Raw genomic sequence first — 26,186 nt, forward strand, 5'->3', positions numbered from 1 at the left:
CCGTGGCCGGGATTCGATCCCGCGACCTCGTGCTCAGCAGCCCAACACCATAGCCACTGAGCAACCACGGCGGGTCTTTACGAAGTAAAGCTGCAACGATTTATTCTCACTCAACTTGCACTTTTGCATCTGGAGTCAGGCCTGTGTAATCACATGCCATCACATTTGCTTGCGATCAGGTCCAACTGTCCTCTTCCAATCAAGGCCAGTGGGCTGAAGGTGCACTTCAACAACCAGGTATTGTTGACTTGAATGTTCAGTGCTTCAGCTTCACTTTTTTTTTTTAGTTGTAGTTCAGGGATCAAAGTTCACTGAAGTTCACAGTGTGGTATAATATATGGGACAGAGGGGCATTGCTGTTTTAAAAAAAGTATTGACATTACATTTTGGACCTTTCATTTTCTGCGCTAAGAGAAGGTTCGAGGCCTCAAAACACAAAGAAATACTGGCAAGCCTCAGAACGCCCTAAATAGTTTACTGTGCTGATAGCTTTTCTACGAAAAAGCTGCAGTTTTGTTTCCCAGCACATGTATGTGTCGTGATGTCATCACGCGAAAAGTGATCACATGGTAACAGGACATTACAACCTTTCGGGATTCACTCCAATCAGCCCACTGGTCTGGCATCCTGCTACATTGGGCCATGTACTGAGTAGTAGCATAGCCGACCGTCAAGTGAGCCGGAGTGAATACCAAAATGTTGTGATGTCCTGTTACCATGTCACAATCCATTTGCATAATGACATCATGACACATACAACTGCTGGGAAGCAAAACTGAAGCTGTTTCGTAGGAAAGCTATTAGCATATTAAATTATTCAGGGCGTTCTGTGGCTCCCCAGTATTTTTGGCTGCTCAACCTTCATTTGGCATAGAAAATGAAAGGTCATAAATGTAATATCAGTACTCCTTTAATTGAAGTCAGTATTAGGAATGTTGCTGTGGTGAAATTTATTAAGCTGTCTTGTATCGATTTGTAGCAGTCTGTAATGCTGGTAATACTACATTAAGATGCGTATGAGTAGGTACCTAGTCACCCTTGTTTGTGCTTGTTGTTGTTGTTTCAGTTGCATTTTTTGTAGTTAGTGCACGATGCATCTAGCAGCATGTATACATGTATATCGGTTTCTGCCGACAGTACTACAACAACTTCTGCATCGTCGAGGATGGTGACCCAGCTGCAGCCATTGGCAGCCTACACTTGGTGCCACGGAGGACACAGTCCTTCTCTTTTGCATTCCTGCCACGGTCATGTGACATCAACAGCGACATCCAGGTCTGGAATTTGCAGTCCTTGGGCTTCTAATGGTTAGATGTACAAGTGAACCTCATTATATGACAAAGCCACATCTGACACTGAAATACCTTCGTTAAGTCAGATACTTGTTGCACATCAATGTCAGCAAGAAATGTTTTAGATTCACCTCGTTATATCTAACAACTGTGTTCAGATGTAATTAATTTTTAAGATTTTTTTTACATACATTTTACTAGCAGAAGTCTCACACTACAGTTGAATGCTGGGTCACATACATGGCGTGCGTTTTTGTCACTAACCACTCACATAGCATGTGGCTTTATCACAGGCCACATATGCAACATGTGGCTTTTCATGGGCTGCATATATAGCATATCTCTTCCATGTAAGCTACATGCATAGCCTGTGGTTATCCACAGGCTATGCTATCCACAGCCGTAGTGATGCGACAGTCACATCTGATTTACGCCGTGCCGTCATCGTCACACTGTCATTGTTATAACTTTGTAGTAATTTAAATATCAGCATCTCATTATTCTCATGCTGTCCTCACTGTACTGCCTTTGTCATTCCGTATATTTGATTTCTTCTTCATTCCCTCATCACTGCATCAGCGTCATACAGTCTATGACATGCCGCAGCTATATGACGGAGCCTGTGTCATATAGCTGATGCAATGAAAGGATGACAATTACCACTACATCTATTGGTAATATTGAGTCACGTTTATTTAACCCTTGTGTTAAATAAGCTTCACTTAAAGGCCAGCTACAATGAAATTTCACTTGAGCTCACTTGCCTATAAATGCTTCCCATATACTATCAGTGTAATCTTCACAAATGTGCAAAGCTGGTAATTGTCCAATCTTCTTATTAGCAGCCTCTAAATAGCACCTAAGCGGATTATGCATGCACCTGGCGGTGAGCCATAGTGATGCGGACATGGTGTAAGAAATAGCTTGGGTGACTGAGTGGCGCGGGCTGGGCGCGAAGTGGAGGGGAAGGCTTGGAGTTCTCTTTTCTCCACGTGTCGAAAGAGGGCACTAGAAACTTGCGTCCGCTAGGTTGCCTCAATGTCCTCCTCGCCCACCACTTCGTATAGAGTTCAGACAATTGCGGCATTTACTACGGAGTTGACCACGCGAATGGCGGACGCTGTAGCAGACGCCTTTCACGGACGCCATTGGGACTCCTTGCCGGCTGACATCAGAGAAACATACAAGTGTTCAGCCGTGTGACGCGCAGGAAAGTTACATGAACTGAAGCAAAGGCTGGACAGGCTCATCGGTGAAGGAAGCTGGGAGTGCGACAATGTTTTCGATTTCGACGACCCTGATTCAGATGCAACCATAATTGACTGCATTGTCTACTGCATTACAGGGTTCGTGTCTAGAAAACTTCACATTGGAACAACCTGCACCACTTCCAAGGATGCTTTTGAAGAAAAATAAAGGCATCTCAAGTGTGCCCGAAGCTGATCTCGTAAAATGTAAAACCGGGGGCTGGCTCGTGCATCCAAATATGCACCTCCTTGACTTCTTCAAGTACGCTGAGGAAAAAATCGCTAAGCATGCAGGTGACAGGGATGCATATGACAGAGCTACTGATGCCCTGCTGGAGAATTTCCACTTCTTGTTCGCTTGTAGTACGCACAAAGAAGAAATGCTTACCAAGTTGCTACATTACTATACCTGCCTACGCATGCATCAGTGCTGCAGGCAACTGAAGAACAAGCATGAAAAAAAAGAGCCATGTACGAAATGTCAAAGCTTGTGTAAGCGCAACTGCTTAAACGAACTGAAGATGGCTTTCCTTGCTTATATGCGTTTCATACACTTCTCTTGTAGAGCATGTTATGTGACCTCTTGTGTCATTGCTTTTTTTACCTGAAGATTCTAAAATTCAGTAAATAAACGACAAGAAAAAAAAAGTGTGTTGATGCGATGTTATACTACGTATGCGAGAAATAGCAAAGAGATAGCCTGACGGCTTTTTAACCAGTGACGCCGGATCAAGTTGATTAATATATTACATGCGTCATTAAAAAAAAAAACGGTCCTAGCTTGTATCATTACACAATTGCGACAGCCCGCATGGTCGCACCCGTAGCTATTGCATAATCCTATAACATCATGTCAATACCAACATATTACTCAAGCCTCGGCTTAAATCATTAAGAAAAGATAAATGACTTATATGCAGACTCCAGTGAAACAACCACACGCCGACAACCATTCCTTGGCCTGAATTATTTCATACTGCACGTGGATTGCAATTTAGGTGTCAGACTTTATCGGCACCCTGCAACTCATTATGAACAATGATAAACGACCAGACCTCACAATACGTACAAACCGCTCGAAGGTCTTTGAAAGCGCCATGTTAAAATGAAAAATTTCAAGGCCCTCAGCAAATTGCATCTTTTACTCAGCAAGCGGGGCGCAGTGACAGGACGTGCGGTAGCCATAGCCAGAAGTATGTCAGTTTCTTGCGCCATCTGTCGCCGCTGTTGCGTTCACACGCATGCGTCGACCTACACCAAGTTCCGAAGCCCGGCGAGCCTGTCAGCGAGATAAGGTGCTGTCGAGCATGGTTCTTGTTGTGAGGAGGGTTGTGCTTCCCTCTCCCTTTGTGAAGGCAAGGCTGGTAAAAAGGACAGCGCAGCCACACCGAGGGTGCTTTGTATCAACCGGCAGCAGCTATGCTGGAATAAAATAACGTCGTTCGTCGTTCAGCATCATGTTCCTGTCTCGGCTCGCAGCCCTCTCGTCCAAAATGTAACACCGCTCTCTAGAAGCTGAGCTTTACCGCGGCGTGCCTTGCGTCGACACCCTCTCACCTAAGCTTTTCCTTACACTGTGGATGCGGATATAGCAAAAGTTTCAGAACCATGACTGCTTATCTCTCAGGTGCGTCTAAACGCCAAGGTGCATCACTTGCTCAACATTTGCAAGTTGATGGGTATCTCTCTCGGCGCGCTTTCTCATAGTGTATGTGATTTGAGCTGTTGCAAAGATGCCTACTTTTTCCGTGGCCGTCGGGTGCTCAAACAATGCTTGAACATGAGCGATGGCTATCCAGTACACAATTCTGCATAGAGGAAGGCAGAACACAACCTTGCTGTCTCAGTTTCTTTAGGTTGCAAGCCTGCGCCATGCTGCAGCAGTCAAGTGTGACGTGGACCAGCCAACACTCACAAAGCTTGTAAACTGCACTTGACAAAGCTGCACAAGCTAGATTTCATGAGCACACTCACTTACCCATACAAGCTCTGCTTGCCACACGCTTTTTTGGGTTGACTATAAGTGCTACAAGCCATGATGGTGCACAAAAAAGTAAATTTAAGTTGTGTTCAGGGGAAATTTTCTCGAGCGATTATATACAGTATTGCATCATCTTCGATACATTTCATGTGTCTCTCTATCGCATGCATCAAAATAGATGAACGAAAGCCTTTCTGACACAGCACCAGAAACACTGTCAACAGGAACTGCACATTGCATTTGTCACAAAAGTGAATGCAACGCAGTGGTCATTGTGTAGATGCGGCGGCAAGCCATGCAGGGATACGATGTCACCAGAGCTCAATGAGCAAAACTTTACCATGGCCGGCTATCCACCCTGTTCGGCCATGACTCCACGCGCACTTCGTGCTGAGCCCACAGCCGAGCTAGAGGGTAGACTCCTCTAGCCCAGCCATGTCGAGTCTCAGCTGCTGATCATCCTTTACTCCAGATGGTCGTAGTTGTTTGAGCGGTCGACAAGTCCAGCGTTTTCAGTGGGCCAAGCAGTGGCCGGTGAAGTTGGATGTGTTGTGCCCAAGACGCTAAGATCACAAAAATTTTACTCTGTGCTTTAAATGTGACCCACAGCAGCGAGACAAGCAGTTGTGGCCGCAGCACAAGCACACAAGTGTGCGACAAGGGAGCACTTCGTTGCTTGTCGAAGGTGCTCGCATCAGTGAAACCAAACTGTATATGGGCCAGCTTGCTGCTGGTACGCCAGGCTAGTGAATGATGCACTCTGCTTCAGTGGCTCCGGCATGGGATAGGACATGTTCTATTCCTGCACTATCCACGCTAGACTGCAGAGCATTCAATTTTTGCCAGTGTAGTGTAACTACGCCGCGCGTCAGCTAGCAGACTAGACTAACTCTGTGGCTAGCAGACGTATGGTACCTGTTTGCTGATACACAGGAACAGTGTGCAAGCAAGGGAAGCAGACGACCCAGGCACTGGTTCTCTACAGTCTAAATAGGATGTCGTTTTAGTATAAAACACCGATTTTCAGTATAAGAACACTGATTTTTGCAAGGATTTTCTGAAGCACCTACTCGCATTGCAAGCGTAAAATTTTCCAATGAGGCTACTATATGTCTGAAGTGTCTAAATAGGGGATTTTTACATGGTCCAGAATTTTGTTTCAGTTTGCCTTTAAGGAATATGGTCTGTCGCTACATTGCTCAAATGCTATTCATATTACCGTTGACAGCCATTGTGAGATGAGTTCTGCTGTAATTTTTTTTCTTCTCCTGGATTTCAGATTCCTTTTTCTTTCCCCACAAACACCCGGTAGCCAGATTCAATTGTAGCCTGTAATGAGACATGTGAACATTGTAGTAAATGGTTTATTTTACCATAGAACACACACAGAGGTCCACAGTGCCAGGGCTGCTCATTGTTACATTTGAATAATTTCAAAACCAGTGATGCTATAAGTGGGTTCAACTGTACTTCTCTGTGTCTAATTAAAAGTTTGGATGTTTGTCTCCTCTGGCCAGTTATAACAGCGGTATTTTCTTGGCATTTGACTATTGTTATAGGTGGGTTTTACTGTTGACATATCAAGGATTGTGTGCCAGTTTAATAGCAGTTTGTTATTAACTCCATGTGCAATGTTACAACTTCTCATCAATGAAAAACCCGATGAAAATCACAGAGACTGCTGTTTCCAACTGCCATTAAGTTGGTGCATGAACTTTTGTACAAGTATTTGTGTGGCCATCTTCCTTCCCGAAATAAACCACTCGTGAGTGTAATGTTCATCCTGTCACCTTTCTCTGTCCATCATGTTAGCCTTGCAACTGCTGCCTTAAAAGGACTAACAACCGATTTTTAAGGACACAGTTTGTTATGGCACAATTAAAAGCTCACCTTCGATAGTGTTTAAACCTGCAGCAGTTACTTCCAAAAGTGCATAGATATTTTGTAGGGATAATTTTTTGATCTGAGCTGCCTCTAAAAAAGTAAGAGTCCCTCCTCCAGCAATGTTCAGAAGTGAGAGCGATGCTGACGGCCCGTCTTGCAAATGGAGAAAGCTGCCCATTATTCTGCTTTCACAGGAGTGAGTGAAACTATGGTCAACGACCTATATTTTGAGCTTTTCAACCACTTTTCAATATGAAAAGCTAATACAATAAGTTTTGCATTGCTGTACAGACCTTTCTTATATTTGTACAGCGTTTTTCCCGAAGTACACACCTACGTCATGGCTGGCTGGCCCCTGGCTTCATTATTCTGTTGATAGACGAGCCAAGCCATCTCATCAAAAACGAAGGCAAAAGTAGCTCCACTTTTCTGTTCCCTACAAATGAAGGCTTATGTGCAAATGAAAGTTGGAAAATACTTAAAATAGAAAAAAAGGTACTGTATTTCAATACTAATAAGAAGACCAGGAACTGCATGTACTAGTAGAAGGTCACTTATGCATCTTCATGTTCTTGCCACGTGGGGTGCCAAAGGTCATTTCTCACTACATTTTGTGAAGAATTAAAAATATAAATCTTCGTTTAAGGAGAAACGGGGCTCATTTTACCTAATACGATGGGCAGTCTTTCCGTTAGTGAGGTTATCTCGATTCATGTTCGGAGCAATTGTCTGTCCCTTTAGAGGAAAGATAGTTTAAGCCATCGACAAGTGAATTGACTCCCTGCTTTGTTCCGATAAAACAAATTCTTGGAGACATATGCAGGGAAATCGTACACAGAATGTGGCTTGTACTTTTTGTGTTACGTATGTGATTCAGATTAAAGCTCCTGCCATGTAGAAGTGGCACATGGCTGCCAAAAACAGAAGTGAAGCCCTTGTACCACTGCTCTCGTTGACCTTGTGTGCACTTGTCCTTTGGACAGTACATTGACAGGACATGAGTGGTCACAAAACTCTCACCTGTCTTTTTTGTTTGGTTGATTGAGTTCAAGATTTTAAATAATTTTCTTTGGTAGTCAGCCTAGTGCTGACGCATTCAGTGCCGAGTTGTCTGAAATCTCATGAAAGTGATCTCATCCCTGAAAGTGATAGCTCGAAAATGCCGCCCCAGGTCATAGGCAAGTGTATGTGTGCAGCAATGCGTTGAGAAGCTTCTTGGCAGTTGGTGAAATAAGCTCACTTATTTTCTGAATAACCTGATCTTTTGAATATTGGATGGTACCCGTTGAGTCTGAATTATCAGTCAGCGACTGTATGAATAAATAAACAAAATAACAATAACCACACAGGAATGTAAGCATTGCAGTGAGGTACAGGAGGATAGTTTCATTGTAAAGTGAAGAAATGGGCTAGTTGGTGGTAGCCCGCACCACATGTTTTAAATACGCATCACACGAAAATGAACACAAACCCTGAAATTTCCTGTGGCATCTATAGTTTGGTATTACATTGTCATCTGCTAGCCTTGTGGACAGCTGTGATAGCATAGCGACAGCTCTGAAAAGGTGTAGGTTCCAAGTTCAATCCCCTGACCAGGTCTTTTTTTTTTTATTGTCACCTTCGAAGGTTCCTTTCCCGAAAAATTGTGTGGGATTCCTGCACAGCTTTGGGCTGCACTATTGCGGTAGATGACAGTTCTTTCTCTCAAGAAGCATTTCCAATCTCCAAATTCACAATAATCGGTTCTCTCAGTTCATAGTAAATGATTGTGTGTATGCTAGTTAGCTCTTAATCATGCATTCGTAGTTGCACTGCACAGTTCTTACAAGACAGGCACAACGAAAACACCTTTCTTTGTTCTGTCATCTGCAGTACCCATCAAAGATAAAGTCTTTCATTGTGCCCTCATCATAATGCAGCCACCAGTATTTGCAGTCAAACCTGTTGCCTTGTGCTCGGCATGATGCCGTAGCCATTGCGCCGCTACAGCGAGTACTGCTGTGATTGCTTGTTCCAGCAGTGGGCGTGTGTGTGTGTGTGTTGGCAGGTGAGCTCGGTGCACCTGCGGCTGGGTTCTCCTCCTTCGTCCGAATCGTCCACCGGTCTGACGCTAGCCTGGAACTGGGAGGGCACTTCGAGCAGCTCTGGCGGCAGCAGTGCAAGGCCGGGCCTGGCGTGGGACCCAATCCCTCGCAAGCCCTTTGGCCATGGCGAGGAGGTGGCCTTCCACCAGCTGCCACAGATGGCTGCTGCCAGGTGGGGCACAATGAGGTGTTATTGCACTAGGGGGGGGGGGGGGAAGAAGCGACAGGCAATCTATTCAAAACCCAAAGTGTGCGCACTGGCTTTAAAAGTAGGGTGTGCTATCATAATATCAATGATATCTTCAAGTACTCAGATATCATTGAGTCGAATCGAATGTTGAACGTTCAAATAATTGTGAATCGAATACAGTTAAACCTCGATGTAATAAACTTCAGTAACGAAATTCTCTATATAACCAAGCATTTAACTATTATAACATCTTGTTCATAGAACATTTAGTATTTAGAACCTCAATATAACGAAGTGTGCTTATACACAATTTTATTATAACAAAATTTTACTGCCTCCTCGAAGCGAAACCAAGACAATAAATGGAGACTTCCGCGGGCGCAGGTGGTCAAACGGTTGAATTACAAGTGGCTGCTTGTGAACGCACCTGTCAAACCATGTGCTGCCTGACTAAAAGCAACCACCAAAGCAGAGCAGAGACAGGTTATGTATAAAATCTAAGTGCGATAAGATCCTAACGCTCCTCGTGGGCTCTATGCTTTGGGTGCAAGTGAAAGCATGCAAGGGTGCGCCAAGGAAGATGGCAGCTTGGTGAGCGCTGTCCGCCGCATGAGCTTCCCCATGTTGGCCCAATGCGGGGATCGCACAATGCTGCGTCGGCTGAGGCCGCCTCTGTTGGTACAAGGTTCATCCAAGTCAACAAGTGATTGAGGCAATAATGCAATGCGGACAGAGGAAACAACATCAAAAGCAGCGCATATTTCAGAAAGTGCGAAGGCATGCCTGAAAGCATGTAGATCGTATTGGATATGCAGTAACAAACTGAACGACGCTGCAACAGTTGTCAATCCAACTTGTATGTGCAATCTCGGGAACGATCACTCATGAGCCACCTGTACGCATACATCATAGCGTCAAGCATTCCACGACAGCTTGCAACCCATTGCCACATCGGCTAGCTGCTCATTTTTGTCACAGCCACACTGCCTAGACCATTAAGCCTAATCAGCACTAATTTGCAGTGTGTCGGTGGCTTAAACAGTTTAGTGGCGAATAAATGCAGATCTGTTCACAGCAGTCGTGTTACACTTGGAAAGTTAACAAACCGCCTCGCAAACAAAAAGCAAATGTACAGGATGGCTACAAGGCTGTCCACTGCCGTCAGCTTTGTGACACTCTGTGCGGCAACCTCTCATTCCCAACGCTTTTCGTAGGCACACGTTGGTCTCCTTTTGTAGCTTCAAGCTAACCATCACGACTACGTATGGATTTAAATGGCGAGTGCAAAAGTGTCATGCGACCATAGCACGGTGCATGCATTTGAGTGGAAGGTGGATGAATGGGGTGTCACACGAACATGCCGTGACCCTCCCATATTCACAATCTTTCACAGGTGGCAAATCACGCTGAACCTGACAATGAAATGGTGTCTGCTCTTTACCATCGGCGCTGACCGCAGTTGACCCACACAGTGCCAAAGATGGCAACGTGTGGAGCAGTGATCGAGTTGCATGATGCACAGTCGGCACTTTTATCTGTCGTGCATATTGGCCTTATGATAACCCACCTTCCGCAAGAATGGGAAGCTCTTGGGTATTTTCGAGGAAAACTGGAAAGGAAAACTTTTCATGCACTAGAAGGTTGCCATAAAACACAGGTTTTTTATTAATCTGAGAGTCCATGGGCATTTAGTACAGCATAGCACCACTACTTCTTCAAAATTCAGAGCGAGAAAAGCACCTAATTCTACTCATCAGACATTGATAAATATACATAATTTCAGAACTTCTTAAAATAGAACTGAGAGCTGTGATCAGTGCTGGCACACTAATTTATAGTTCCCTTTAATAAGAGTATACCGTACTGTATATCTTGCTTTCTATGTGCTACCTAAGTTACTAATAGCTTGCAAGATTCTTGTTATGCAATGCTAGGAGATTTCCAAGCATGTGCAGCACCGTGTTTTCTTGTCCAGAGTTTGTAAGCATCATATGTTGCGAAACATTTTCTGAGATTTGATATTCGACCAAGGGGTGGAAACCGTCAACTGAGCACAACATCACCGTCTGCACCAGAGACGGTCGCCCCATCTCCAGGGTCGACTCCATCCGAGTCCTGGGAATGATAATCGAGGTGGCTGGGTCAAGCATTCAAATAGTCCACAAGCTGACAACAAAGACGGACAACGCGATACAACTTGTACACAGAATGTAACTAAGAAATCACATAAGAAATTATAATTTGGTACAGTTGTGTTAGGCTTGGTACATTACTTTTATCAGCAGAACAACTTGGACGCTGTGTCTTGTGCATTACAGGGCAGTATTATTATTATTGCCACATTATTTTCTAATGTTAAGTGCTTTAAGTTTGTGAGTTAAGTGAGTTAAGTACATCACTCAGTACTTGAGCTCCACTCCCAGTTGTCTGTACAATTGGTAGACTCGTGGCATTATGTTACCTTCACATAGTCACCTATGGCACATTCCAGCTCTAGCGGCATAGACCTTTTGCCCAGAGCAATAGAGGGTTCGCTGCGCTTAGTCTGGCCACTGTGTTATGCCCAGTCATTCAAGTGACAAACCCACACGAGCATGCTGAAATGTTGTGTAAATAAGGGACATGGATATAAATGACGCTACTTCTTTTGGCCTGTTTGCATTCAAAATTTGTGACGGAGCAGCATATCGTAGTGTGGTTCCTTTACCACCATGTTTTGCTTTCGGGCAGGGTTCTCACTAAGCCACCTTTGCGCTTAAAATCCTAAGCTTGGCGGCCAACTCTTTAGTGATCACTTTGCACGACTGGGCTTCGGCAGTAGGAGGGCTAGCGGCAAAAACGACAACGCACTTTTACAAATAACAAAACAGCAACTATGTTTGAGACAGAACACTCTGGTTTGGGCCACAGGATTCACCCAAGGCGCCCCCAGGTGTCACTGGTGTTGGACCACAAGCCACCTGTGCTGCTGCATGAGTTCTACCAACTGGCGATCACGATTGTGAGCGAGGAGATTGCACCACTCACTGATGTCTGCCTCAGCATTGGATTGGTTGAAGACCTGGACCCCAAGTACTACACCACCAGTGAGTAGCAGCCTGGCTCGGCAGAGCATGACATTTGGCTCACATCATTGCGCCGTGTCACATGTCGGATGTGATGTCGAGTGATGTGAAGTTTTGCGTTAATAGGGCTGTGACATTAAACTTTCAAGCTTGTATTATGTGTTGCATGTTAAGCCTTACAAATCCCACTGGAAGCTGGTGAAATTTGAGTACATTCCGTGTTGTAGTAAATTTACATTTTGGATTCTTTTATATCACAGTTTAACCTACAGCAGTCTCGCAACACTGAGTTCTGTCTAAATTAAATTGCATGCCTGCAAACTGTTCACTCAATAGTAAGGGAATATGATCTTAACGGCCATGCTTTTATGTACTGCAAGCACTGGAAGCCATTGACAGGAGCTGGAAATACATTAAAGCCACCGTGCATCGTTTCATTCTTTAAATGTGCGTCTTGGCACTCTGCTCTGCTTTTTACTGCATAAGGAAACTAATTGCGGGCGCAGTTGAACGGTGATGCTCCTGCTGTGCTGTTGGGCGCTAGAGCATGCAGCTCTGTCCAGTATGGTTTCGGATTGTTTTTTAGCAGACAACACAGTAGTGGCCCCTCGCTTCTCGATGTCACCCAGCTTATGCAAAAGATGGCAGGCTGTCACTCAGAAGAGTATAGAGGCAGCGATTTTAAATTGATATTTTGAGTAGGATGTGTGCTGAGAGCACAGTTTTTGTGTGTGTAATGGAGATGTGGAAATAGTGAAGTTTTCAAATCGTATCGAATATGAATATTCGAAAAGAACAGGTGTCAAGTATCAAATCGAATATTGAATATTTGGAGTATCTAAACAAAGGGAAATATAGTGGTTGTGTGCCCTCTGCCTGCAACAAAAGGCTCATTTACATTATTTGATACCACTAATGCCAACTATTGAAAGTCCTTTCAACTGAGAAGCTTGTGAATGAGAAATAAAGGAAGAGTGGTTCATCTGGTACATCAGGACAATGGCAGTAATGAATCAAAGGAACAGCATATCATCACATGCACATAGCAGAGTGTGGTGCTCGTTGAAATAGCTAACTGTCATATCGCAGTAATGCACACGGTTTGAAAGGTATTAAAATTTGTTAAATTGGCCAAAATCGTAACAACAAATTCGTAGGCAGCTTAGGGTCAGGTATGTTTATTTAATGACTACAAATTAATGTGCAGAAATTATTTCCAGGCATTCGCTAATGAATTGGTTTGCTTATGCAACAACTGTAGCTCTCGTGCAGCAGAATCATTTGGAACTGTCTCCATGCCTATTGATTTTTGTTCCTGTAGACTGTAACAGCTGTTGTTGTCTCTTATATTATTCAAACTGAATGAATATTTGACAACTCCAAACATCAAAATTTTAAATTGAATATGACTGGAATAGCCAAGACTACTCCATTCATACATATTCGAAATTTCTGAACATTCGCACACCCCTAGTTTATAACCATATTGGGCCGTCTACTCTCAGTTACGATGAAAGTGGGGTTCTCACCCATGCTCTTGGGACAAAGGAACAACACAGTAGTGCAAACAATCGCAAGGGCATTTATTGTACCTTTCATAGACTAATGCCTGCTAGCCGAGTTGCTATCCACAAATATGCCGATGGGCACGCGACAAACCTAGGAAGTCCGACTCACCGCGACCGGATAATGGGCGAATATGTTCGCCACATGCTGGACACCAACGCCTGGTCGTTCGCGCATACGGTCACGCGATCGGTGGGGTGCTCGAACAAGGCCTCGCGAGACGGTCTCGCAGAAGCGTGCATCGGCGCACTCACGGAACGTCCGCGCCACTTGGCGATCCCGAGCCTTCTCCTTTCTGCGCCCAAGTAAATCCGCCGTCAGGTGGCGTTAGCAGCACAACACTCGGGCCATCTCTCGTGCTGCGTTTCAACCATACCGACTGCCACGGGCACCAGGCCACGCGGCGAAGCCGGATTACAGGAGACGGGAGCTATGCGAGAAAACAACATATCAGGGGACGCGTGAGAGTCTCGCATCCCCACATCCCCCCAACCTTAAATCACTACATATTCCGGCGAAACATGTCACATGGTCTAATATCAGCGCATGCTTTGCAAACAAGGTAGTACAGGCAACAGTGGCCGCGCCGAGGAAATGTCCCCACGCTGTCCATAACACGCGAGACAACATTGTCCTTGGGGTACACCGCTGGCGTCCGCTAATCTCAGCAGTAGCTCTGCAGACTCGACAACACGATTGCAGGCCAGGACTCTGGAAACGGCGACACAGTAGTCGGTACGAGCAAGCTTCGCTTGCGCCGATGCGTCCTGCTGGTGAGAGCCGCAGTAGCTGTCCGTAACCGCCGGCTCTTTTCTCTGCTGCCGAGGGTAGTGAGCTGGATACAGGTGGCTGCTGAAGTCACTGCGCCGAACGGGCCACAGCATGTACCATCGCCCGGGTGGCGCAATCGTAGTCCAGGGCAGCAGCACAGACGATGTGCAGGTGACAGCAAACCAAGGGTGACTTCACTCACGCTGCGTACACTCAACGCACTCGGCAAACATTAAAGTAGTGCAAGGGAGAGGAATTCTGCGTGCGCATCGCCCACATGGTACAATGTTCAACTCGGCTAGCAGACGATCGGGTGGCTACTCAGATGCTAAGTTCACGTGAACGAAGCTCGCTTCCTTGAGCCGAACGAGTAATTTCAATTCGTGCGAGGCTAACTAGAATGAGGGAAGCAAAGCGCAACACCTCAACGCCACGGTCCACCAGATTGTGTCCCTCGTGCGACAGGCAGCTTCATAAATCCTTCGGCTTAAAGCATCGCTACCCTGACGTCACCGGCATCCAAAAAACAACACCCAAAATAGGCGCAAGACAGGCAGCCGCGAGGAGACGTCAGCTCTGTTAGGTGGTCCTACCCCGCTCGGTGCACACAGCATCCGAGTTGACGGCGCCCATCGTCCCAGACGATGTCAGAGCGCCCAGTGCTAGGCCGCAATACCAGCCAGCCCGTAGCGGCACCCGTGGCCCGCGGCCACCCGGCTCCCAGAGCCGCGACTTCATTAGAGTCAAAGAGATAGAAATTCGAACCACCCACGAGGCTTCCATACTCACTTGCTTCAGGCTTGCCAATGCTCCGCGGGCGCGAAGCCTCGCTCTCCCAGGATGCAGACCACGTGGCTCTCGTACTGGTGAATGTCATTTTAAAAAAAACTTGCGAAAAGGCTTAGCATGTTGAAAAGTTCAAGCACACCACAGCCACCGTCGCCTCGCTCAAGAAAGTACGCCGCCAACGCTGGCGATCAAAATCCATGCTAGCCCTACGCTTCGGTTCAAACAAAGGTCTCGAACGAAGCCAAACTGTTAAAATTATCGTCCGATGCCCCAAGAGGTTCACGCTGGGCAGCCAGATGTGGGATTCTCACCCGTGCTCTTGGAACAAAGGAACAACAACGCAGTAGGGCAAACAATCACAAGGGCATTTATTGCACCTTTCATAGACTAATGCCTGCTAGCCAAGTCGCTATCCGCAAACATGCCGATGGGCGCGCGACAAGCCTAGAAAGTCCGACTCACCGCGACCGGATAACGAGCGAATATTTTCGCCCCGTGCTGGACACCAACGCCTGATCGTTCGCACGTACGGTCACGCGAACGGTGGCGCACTCGAGTGAGGCCTCGCGAGACGGTCTCGCAGAAGCGTGGATCGTCGCATGCGCGGAACGTCCGCGCTGCTTGGTGAACCCAAGCCAGAGAGGAAGAGCCTTCTCCTTTCCGCGCCCAAGTAACCCCACTGTTAGGTGGCGTTAGCAGCGCAACACTCGCGCCATCTCTCGTACTGCGCTTCAACCATACCGACTGCCGCGGCGCCAGGCCACGCGGCGAAGCTGGATTACAGGAGACGGGAGCTATGCAGGAAAACAACATACCAGGGGACACATGAGAGTCGCACATCCCCACATGATAGACCGAGAATAGTCAGACAATCGGGTCATTGCCCCTTTAACATGTAAAGTTTGTCAGAATATCATTTGTGGCATTTCAAAAGCTGCAAAAATTGCATGTTAATTGCTTAGGTACAAGATAGTCTTGCTTGCTTGGACCTTGCAGTACTTACGGTGTGCCAAGAGTAGTGAGTGGCCTATGAGTTTTGCTTAGCATTAGAAGTAATTATCTACAACTTGTGCAGCAAACAATACTGAATTGATGTGCCTGAAATAATGGACTGAAAATTGTATGCTTAAAAGTGCAGAGGAAGCCAAAACCCATAAAATCTGGTATAGAGGTTTGAGAGTGAAATTTTTCGAGGACACACGAAATTGTTCTTAGTGTCCCTTCAATATTTAAGACATATATATATATATATATGTATATATATATATATATATATATATATATATATATATATATATATATATATATATATATATATATATATATATATATATATTATGGGTGTTCGAAAAAGACATTTTAGTTGTCCTGTAGTGTCATGGATGTGTATTGGCTACCATTCTTAAGGTGGCATAAGCTATTAAACTTTGTCTGCTCAAGTTGCTGTTGTCGCCATCCGAGAAACAAAATCCTTCCTGTGCTGCAGCCCACTTCACGTGTGAGCCAACACCCGTGGTACCCAAGCAGCCAGCCAGCAAGATTCGAGGTTTTCACATTGACAACATTCCTGCAGGAGGTCGGGTGAGTTATACAGCCTGCTACCCACCCAGGGGAGGGCACCGCAATGGTGCTGGGGGCAAGCGTGCAGCATGCTTGAGATAGCAGGCTGTTGCATTTAATCACATCTTGGTCTGGAGCCAAGCATTCAGTAGGCTGGCCCAATTGCTGTCTGCTGTTGATAGAGCAGTGGCGGTTGTCATCAGGACTGCAACTGTCTTCTGGGTTTTGTACCTCTTCTATAGATGTAATGGTCTAACCATTACACAAGGCCCTAAGGTATACAGAAGCCAAATAAGATGAGCCTAAGTCGGCACACTTTTCTTTGTACAACCGATGTAAAAAGTTTGCAGAATGCGGAATTTGATAAGCTGAGTGCTTTCGCACTCTGAGCATACAACTTGGTATACAGATTTCCAACCTGTACGAGCTTATGTGAACAATATGGGCTCGTACTGCTTTACTGTCTATGATCACAAACTGCTCAGAAACTTGATGTTTTCTTTGATCCTGCAGTCGATAAATTTAGACACACCAATGTTACTTTTATAAGCAAATGATGCATAACCAAGTTAGGTAATGTGTCACTATATTTCGTTTGGCTTGTGTGCTTAGTTTCGTACATATAATGGAACATCAATAAATGGAAACTGCTTAAACGAAACTGCCTCTTAAATGGAATGCCATCTTCATGGTTGGTTGATTTTGTATTCATGCAATTGTGCTCAGCTTTGTCTCTCAGTAAATGGAACTCCTGATAAACGGAACCAATTTCCCTGGTCCCTTGAGGTTTCACTTAAAGAGAGTCAACTGTACATTGTTTTTTTTTTTTGTGACTGGATATGTAGTTGTGTCCATTTGCAATCTTAAGTTGTTACTCTATGTTCTGGTGTACAGGTCACATTGTTTTACTAAATATTTGATGGTGCATATTATACAACGGCGCGACTTATATGTGCATAATACCGCGCATGCTCGCATGACCTATATGTGCTTTCTTTCTTTTTTTGCCAAGTACAAGAAACTGTGCACTGCAGCATTCTCGAAAAAAAAAAGAACAAATCTTCTGTCAACAGTGGAGTGACCATTGGTACAGATGTGAGCTCTTAAGGCTCGTAGCACAGCGACATTCGTAGAGTAGCAGCAGTGAAGGCTGCTACTGCTACGTGATATAGTTGCCTCCGAGATTTGAGGTCACGCTATGCTTTGCTGTTATACTTGAGCTTTTATTAAAGAAAAGGCTCACGAAACTTGCGCTATAAGATGGTGCCACAATATTTCATTGTTGCATTGCGGTGCCCGAGGTACGCCCATTACAAAGGTCGCAGTTTCACCTGAAAGGTGAAGTATAGATTGTGTTAACAAATTAGTAGACAGTTATACAAAGTAAGGATAGTAGTTTTATCAGCTGCGTAAACTCGTAGACATTTCCTTACGAACTAAGTCAACAAGCCTGGTGTCACGTGTGCGCAGGCAAACACAAACACATCTCACTCAGTGAGCGTGGACACCCGCTGTCAAAGTGCTAGCATGAGCAAAAGCGGCAGCAGCAACGAGCGAATTGCTAAGCAGTGAGAACGCAACGCACCTACACTGCACTCATTGCAGACTGCTTTCAAGGCCTGTGCTCAGCCGCACCATACGCAGTCGTCACCAGTGTAGAATAGCCCTCCCTCCACCCCCTTGTCCTCCAGTGCCTTGCACGCTGTGGAAGACAGCGTGCTTCCTCTCTCCACCTTTTTTCCTCGCCCACTTACACTCGCACCTACAGCATGCAGTGCGCTGCCACGGGGTTATTGCACTTGGACTTTATACGGAACATCACACTGACGCCGACAGCTACAGCAGTGGAAATTTCCCTGCAATATCCATATAATTGCTCTCGCAATAAAAAGCGCCACTTGGTTTTCATCATCGTCACTTGCCCTCATGAAAAGTCTCAGTACTTCCGGCTTTCTTTCTTCATTCCGCTTCTTGCAAACGCATAGTCAAGATGTTTCAGGCATGTTGGAACTTTTCACATGTTTGTCTCAAGCACGCCAAACCGCAGAGACAATGCTAACGATTTGCCTACAACGTCACATAGAAGTTATCCAGTTATCGAAAGGCCGGCGACAATTATCCAGCAATACCGCAGGCTGAAGTGGCAGAAGTTTTTGATAGTGCATTGGAGGACGAGCCCTTCTATGGCTTCAAGTAGGGTGCAATAAATATTGGTCTGCTGTGCCTAAGAGCGGTGTTGATTGAAGATTTCTTTCTGATAGGATTTATAGCTCATAAAAATTTTGTTTACGAAAATATTGTGCCCTGAGATTCTGTGAGATTACGGAACTATGTGGTCAGAACCGTTTAGAAATCATTCTATACTGAGTTACCGATCGTGATCAGCAATACACATCTATCGCAGATATATCAGGGAAGTTTTTAGGCAAGCAAAATTTTTAAAATGGGCTGCAGTAACTTCTGAAGCGCGCTGCCGAGGCGTGCCTACTTAGATGCCCCTCTTTTGTGGTAGATGCGAGTGCATCTTGCAAGTTATTATTTTTATTATTATTTTAAATGTGAGTAGCGTTATGGGCTCCGTGTCGCAGAAAATCCGCTTTCAGTCTTCTGATTTGTTCGTGAGCGAAAGTTTCCGCGTACATATACGTATATGTATATGGCAGTGCAGCTTACGTATCCATTCTCGACGGCTCGTCCTTCGCTGCAGCACAATATGAAAGTACCCTGTATCTCATCCTTTTGCAGGTGAGGGAAGCGACCAGTTCCACCATTATTAACGCGATAGCGTTAAGGAGCTCGTGTCGCAGAAAAGCCGGTGTCGTCGGCGTCGGTGTCGGCGTCCGCGGCGTTGGCCGTGAGCGATAAATCACGGCAGGCACTTCATAAATAAAAAGCAACTTCCAAGATGGGCTGGGTGGGAATCGAACCAGGGTCTCCGGAGTGTGAGACGGAGACGCTACCACTCAGCCACGAGTTCGACGCTTGAAAGCGGTACAAACGCGCTTCTAGTGAACGCGGTGTTGCCTTAAAAACGTGCCGTAGAAAGTTATACTGCGGTGTATATCGGTAATTATGAGCATGTAACTTACAGAAGTCGCATTTACACGAGTAGCGAAGTAAGTTTCCGCTACATTTCTTCTGCACTTACCGCACACGCAGAGCCATCTTGCGGCAAACACAGAAGACCCCCTCCTCTCAATGTACGGCGCTGCCCCGACAGGTGGCGCGCCATGCGCGCATTGGGGCTGTGCGCGGACCGGTGCCAGGCGCGTCGCGGCTCCGACTCCCTCTCCCCTGACGACGCTTCGCCGTGCTCCCACGCGGGTTGCAGAATCAAGCGCCGTTCCTTTCTTTAGATCACTATCTATCTATCTCTCTGCCCGTGCCGATCACGACGTTTGGCTGGCATAGATCGTTTCCCCCTCCGAGACATCGAGTTCTTTGGTTCGTTCCGTTTGCTAAGGCGCACGTTTCGTTGCCGCGCCGAACGCTGCGTTGCTCGACGCTCTCCGTGTGACAGGTGGCCGCATAGTCCGATGCGGGGCGCCTCGTAAGTGATCCCTGCGCCGTAGCGCATTGTCTTACACCCCTTGGCGGGTCGATGGGAACGCTGTCGCGTTCCACTCTTGAAGGCGAAGCTTAAGCGTCCTCCAATTTTTTTTGCCCCCTTCTCGTTTTAAGTGCTGTCACAGGTTGTCGAAGCACCTGGTTTACCTAGCTGAGTTTACGGCCGCCTGCGTATGTAAGATTCCGGAACTACGAGGTCAGAACTGTTTAGAAATCATTCTATATTGAGTTACATATCGTGATCAGCAAAACACATCTATCGCGGATAAATCAAGGAAGTTTTTAGGCACGTAAGATTTACGAAATTGACTGAAACTCTCCGTCATAAGACAGCCTCACAGCCTGCAGGGTTATCTGACTGAGCTAGCTTGTATGCTCGGTTGTCTTAGTCAGAAGTTCAAATCCTCGAGGGTGTTTTTTTTTAACAGTTTTAACAGTTCCATATATTCTATCTTATCTCTTGAGTTGGACACTTTCATTCTTTGTCATTTCTTTATTATGTCCTTTGTTACTTGGGAGAGCTTGCCTGCAGGTTGCCTTGGTGCCTTGCCTCCCACTCCAGTTGCTACCTCTGAAGCCAGTCTAGTAACGGTTTCATTCATTACCTCTATGTCATTTTCATCTCTCTGTTCTAAGGCTGCATACTTGTTAAGTACCAGCCTGAATTTGTCTGCTTTTACCCTTACTGCCTCTAGGTTGACCTATTTCTTTATGACCAATTTTACTCTTTCTCTCTTCAAATTGCGGTGAATCCTATCCCTCACTAATCTGTGATCACTGCACTTTACCCTACCTATCACTTCTACATCCTGCACTATGCTCAGATCAGCAGAAAGCATGAAATCAATTTCATTTCTTGTTTCACCATTAGGGCTTTTCCAGGTCCACTTTCGGTTGCTACGCTTTCTCAAAAAGGTATCCATCATTCTCAGCTTCTTCATTTCTGTGAATTCTACCAGCACCTCTCTTCTAGCATTTCTGGAATCAACGCCGTAGTTGCCAGTTGCCTGTTCACCCGCCTGCTTTTCCCCCACTTTTGCATTGAAGTCATCCATTACTACTGTATACCGAGTTTCCACTTTTCTCATCGCTAATTCAACATCTTCATAAAACTGATCTACTTCCTCATCATTGTGACTGGATGTTGGAGTGTAGGCTTGTACTACCTTTAATCTATGCCTCTTATTAAGTTTGATTACGACTACTGCTACCCTCTCATTAGTGCTGTAGAATTCGTCAATGTTGCCCGCTATGTCCTTATGGATTAAGAATCCTATTGCTTCGTATTGCTTCTTATCAGGGAGACCTCTATAGCAGAGGACATGGCTGTTATTCAGCAAGTATAAGCCTCACCATTTCTAATCTCACTAAGGCCAACGATATCCCAAATAATGTCTGATAGTTCCTCAAACAGTCCTGCTAAGCTAGCCTCACTTGACAGAGTTCGGGCGTTAAAGGTTGACAGGGTCAGTTTTCATTGGCGGCCTGTCGAGACCCAGAGATTCTTACCACCCTCTCCTGCGTTACAGGTCTGACCACCACCTTGGTCAGGTGCTCCGCAGCTGCTGGGGACTGAGGGCCATGGTTTAGTTGTTGGAGTCATTTGGGAGGGGGTAATATTTAAAGTAAAAGCTCATTCATTTGAATTTCATGAGGACGCTCACTGAATTTGAATTAAACTAAATTGAGGCCATGGTTTAGTTGGAGTCTTTGGGAGGGGGTAATATTTAAAGTAAAAAAGCTCATTCATTTGAATTTCACGAGGACACTCACTGAATTTGAATTAAACTAAATTCCAACTAATGAAAGCGATAAGCTGAAGGCTTCATATGATGATGAAAGGAGTGGGAGCACCTCTGGAACCATCATCTTTAATTCACTAAAGAAATCCGTGATCGTTTTTAGACTTTTTGCTCTGAAAATGATCACTGTAAGCTTATCTTCGAGAGCTTGAAGGTGTCAGCAAGGAGCTTTCTCATCCTCTTCAAAACTGAAGAACAGCCGTGGGTGATTTAGTTCTTGCATCACGTGTGACAACAAAGGCCGCTCCTGTGCTTCATATGCCTCATCTGCATCATTCTTGTCATCTTCCACTGCGTGGTCATCACTGACTGGTTGGGCGATGGTGTTATCCTCTATGAAGGCACGGCAGACCATGGTGCAGCTGTTGATGTCGTCTGCGTGGCCTAGTTCAAGCTGTTGTACAGACCTGGTCTGTCCATTAATGGTATTTCTGGCGACATGCTTGCGCATTGTTTCACTTTGTCAATATGTGTACATGAACAAGATCTGTACATGAACAGGAACGTGGTTGTTCTTGTCAGGTCCACTAGCCTCCGCTATTTGCCACGCGACAAACAGTGGCATGCACACAGTATAGGTCTGGTTGCTGCGACAGAAACATCCCACAACACGTGCAATGGGGCTCTGACACTGTAAAGATGCTAAGAAATAGTGCAGCCTATCTGCTTTGCCCGGGGTTTGTGAATGGCAAATTGTCTGGTTGCCCAACCGGCCACATCAGCTGCATGCTCCACTGTTGACGTTAATGCATCTAGCCATTTGCAAAAATAAACATAAGTGCATGGCAGCCATGACATGATTCCGGCTCCCTAAATTTTTTCTGATGTCTGCAGTCTACAAAAATAGTAGCCTTTGAGATCTGAGGGAGCTGTTGCTGGGGCGTATACCAACCACGATGGTGATAAGCACATCACGCCACCTGCTGCTGAGCTGGGAAAGGGATCACCAGTGCGAGCCAAGAGCAGGCAATGGCAGCCGGCAGTTTGAATTCTCCGTGGCAGACCTGATTTGCATGCAAATTAACAAACATTTAGAGGGCAGCTCCTAGGTGCTTGTTCGCGCAGCGAACGTCAGCGTCCTCGGCACAACGAAGGATGAAAGAGCAAATGCGGATCGCAGTTTGGGGATTAACGATAGTGATGCCGAATAGAGTGTGAGGAGGAAAGTGGAGGAGGAGGGTATGGCAAAGGCATGAGAAGAAAAGTGTAGTACTGCGCAAGACAGGCTTTGCGGCGACGATGGCTACGAGATGGCACCAGAGTAGCATTTGTCGTCTGTTCACTGATGGCGCTACCAATGCCCTATATGGAAACAAAGCGCTGCATGAGCGGAGGTCCATCTGCGGCGGCTGCTGTGAATCGTGCCCACGCGTCACCGACACGCTGCCTCTCGCTATCTTCCCATTATCCAGGCAGTTGCGCCACACTTTGCTCCGTTTGCAATGTGCCACATGGGACAGATTGTCTGCGCCAGTCAATATATTACAGAACGAAAACACGTATAGAGCTGTGCTCAAATTTCGCATTTGGGAGTATCGTAATCGTCGGTGGAATTTTTTTAGTACAAGGAGTACTATGAAGCTTGGCCAGGCTGTGCCAGTTTGAATTATTCATAGTTTTGAATTAATGAGGTGTCAATTAACAAACCTTTATTGTAAATTAATCCCTGCTGTGTAATAACTACACTAGCAACATAATTTAATGAAAGAAGTTTGTATCTATTGTGTTTTCCTAGGCGTCAGTATCTGCCTTATTATGCATCTCACCTCACTAAATGATGAACCTCTTATATCTCTTACCCGCCGTGGTTGCTCAGTGGCTATGGTGTTGCGCTGCTGAGCACGAGGTCGTGGGATCAAATCCCGGCCACGGCGGCCGCATTTCAATGGGGGCAAAATGCGAAAACACCTGTGTACTTAGATTTAGGTGCACGTTAAAGAACCCCAGGCGGTCGAAATTTCCAGAGTCCTCCACTACAGCGTGCCTCATAATCAGAATGTGGTTTTGGCACGTAAAACCCCATAATTTAATTTCTTTTTTCTTATATCTCTTGATTTTTCTTTAGAAAAAGTACTAAGTTCTGTGCGACATTACCCATTTGTCAGGCCTTGTATGGCAGCCTGGCCTCATTGCCAAAAGCTTGCTCCTTGCATTAAATCAAGTCACGCATGCGAAAACTTCCTTTGCGAGTGCATGTTCACATTCCATTTATTTATTTGCCTGTGTTTGGCATGCGTCATAATGTGGAATGAAATTATTGTAAGCATGGAGGCTAGTTTCATGCAGTTACTGCAACAGCGACTTATAAAATGGTTTGCCCAGGAGCCATCACCAAGTCACCTGCCATCTTTCATTGCATTTATTGACAGCTAGCACTCGATGACGTATACCGCAACCACAGTCCATATAACAGAAGAGCTGTTGGAAACATCTTGCATCAGTCTTCTGAGTTGCTGAGTTATTGGGAGGTCATCGGGGAGCAGGTGCTTGGCCACGGGAACTGAATTAATGAAGAGGAATGCCGACATCCGAACAGCATCACCAAATGAACGCAGCATCATGAGAAAGTCGCAAAACTTTTGCATAAGCATTACAGCTGTTTTGATGTCATACGTCATTGCAGGTTTTGATGCCATTGTAACACGAGAAGAGAGAACCAGTGGTCTATTATTGCGGCAGAGGGACGGGTAGTGCGATTGAGGAGGACAAAGGATTCGGAGGGGATGATGAGACAAGGTAACGCAGGACAAGGTCAATTGGCGATTACAGAGAAAGCCCTTTTGTGTTTCAGTGGACGTAAAATAGGCTGATGATGGTAATGCCAGTGAGTCACTGCACTGCAGTCATGCTGGCTCTTGACAGTACACGCTGGCAGGGAGATCATTGGTTTTAGTAGCACCACAATGTGCCACATGCATCATGGCAAACACAAAGATCAAAAGTATGCGTCACTCGTACTAGAATGGCAACGTTATCGTGCGAGAGCAAATAGACAGTATGTGACAGTTGGTTTCATGTTGTCATAGTCAATGCAGTTTGGGAATGTGATAGCCACTGTACTGCAACATAGTGGTACGTGAGCCTGTGCTCTAGCTGTTTGCTCCGTGTCCTAATGCACTCGTGCTCTTTTTGCCCCAACAGAAAAAGCAGACTGTCCTGCTGAGGAACTCGGAAGTTGGCACACGGAGGATTTTTGTCAAGGTGAGATGGTCGCAGTAGCCTCACAACAAGTTACGGTGTTAACCCTTTCAGTGTCTGCGTTTTTCGGAGGTGACGCAACCCCCTGCGGAGGGTTTTTCTGAAATATTATAAAATGAACATGACTTACTTCTGGTTGTGCAGAAATGAAAAAACAAAACAATGAAAAACAACAGAAATAATAGCAAATGCTTTCTTGATATGGTCCTCACATTTTTATCTGACAAAAGGAATGTCAAGCGGAATATTGTGGGACAGAAATGTGGAAACATACTGGTACGTCAGTGAACCTGGAAGAGTTAAAAGCTTTTCATAAGGTGAGCTCCCTCAAAAAAGCTTACCGCCTGGCTTAAGATCATTTGAGGACTTTGGATAAGAATGTTGCTGCAAGAGCAGTAAAGTTTTGCACTGCCATTAGTGAATCTTAAGATATGCGAATGATCCCTACAGAGAAAGAAAATGTTTGGTGGAGTTCACTGTAAAGAAAATGTTTGCAGCTTTTAGGATTTAAATTTGCCCAGCAGCAGTAATTGTAATCAGTCCTGTGCATTCCCGCTATTTAGTGATCTACGCCGGGGAATTTACTGTCAGGAAGGCAATGACATGCTGAGACATGCACGGTGTCCCTGGCAGGAAAGCATGGGGTGCACAGAGTTGCATGTAAATTTGATGGATTACTCTTGACTCGCAAGTTTTCTCCCAAAAGGGTGTACAGTTTTTAAAGACTGCACTTGATAGAACTTTGCATTTTATTGAACTCAGGTATGTGGATTTCAAGTGATTTCCAAGATAATTTGATAAATCTATATTTTGATATGCATTAATGTCCTGATTAAGTTTATTTTATTTTATTTATTTATGCATACTGCAACTCCAAAAGGTTTATCGCAGGAGGGGGGTACAAAACCAAAGGTGCCACGCACACAGCAAAAGGGGAACACAAATCAAAGGTACAAGGCACACAGCAAAGCACTAGTGCAAGAAATATGTTTAATAAGTTGCCTCAATGCATACATATATGTATATAAACATAGTATATAATACACGGTCCTAGGAATCATGGGTATCCCCTAGGAATCTCCTTAACAAAATTATCAAGTGTCAATTTTCGTATGTTAGGGGGAAGCTGGTTCCACATTTCAATAGATCGGGGAAAAAGAGCTATATTTGAATTTATCAGTCCGGGCACA

General features: G+C 45.4%; 1 protein-coding gene across 2 annotated transcripts in view; it reads left to right on the plus strand.

Annotated features, from left to right (window-relative positions):
* Window positions 1–26,186, plus strand: part of gry (trafficking protein particle complex subunit 11 gry) — a 171,317-nt gene that overhangs the window by 113,466 nt on the left and 31,665 nt on the right. For both annotated transcript variants that reach the window (XR_012826873.1, XM_075686742.1), the window contains exons 18-23: window positions 180–237; window positions 1,138–1,275; window positions 8,452–8,660; window positions 11,589–11,764; window positions 16,356–16,450; window positions 24,940–24,999. Coding sequence is in view for 1 of the 2 variants with exons in the window: in XM_075686742.1 (XP_075542857.1) it covers window positions 180–237; window positions 1,138–1,275; window positions 8,452–8,660; window positions 11,589–11,764; window positions 16,356–16,450; window positions 24,940–24,999 (736 nt within the window). In the remaining variant the exon portion in view is untranslated. The remainder of the gene's footprint in view (window positions 1–179; window positions 238–1,137; window positions 1,276–8,451; window positions 8,661–11,588; window positions 11,765–16,355; window positions 16,451–24,939; window positions 25,000–26,186) is intronic.

This window comes from Dermacentor variabilis, chromosome 3 (genome assembly GCF_050947875.1).
Source record: "Dermacentor variabilis isolate Ectoservices chromosome 3, ASM5094787v1, whole genome shotgun sequence".
Taxonomy (NCBI): domain Eukaryota; kingdom Metazoa; phylum Arthropoda; class Arachnida; order Ixodida; family Ixodidae; genus Dermacentor; species Dermacentor variabilis.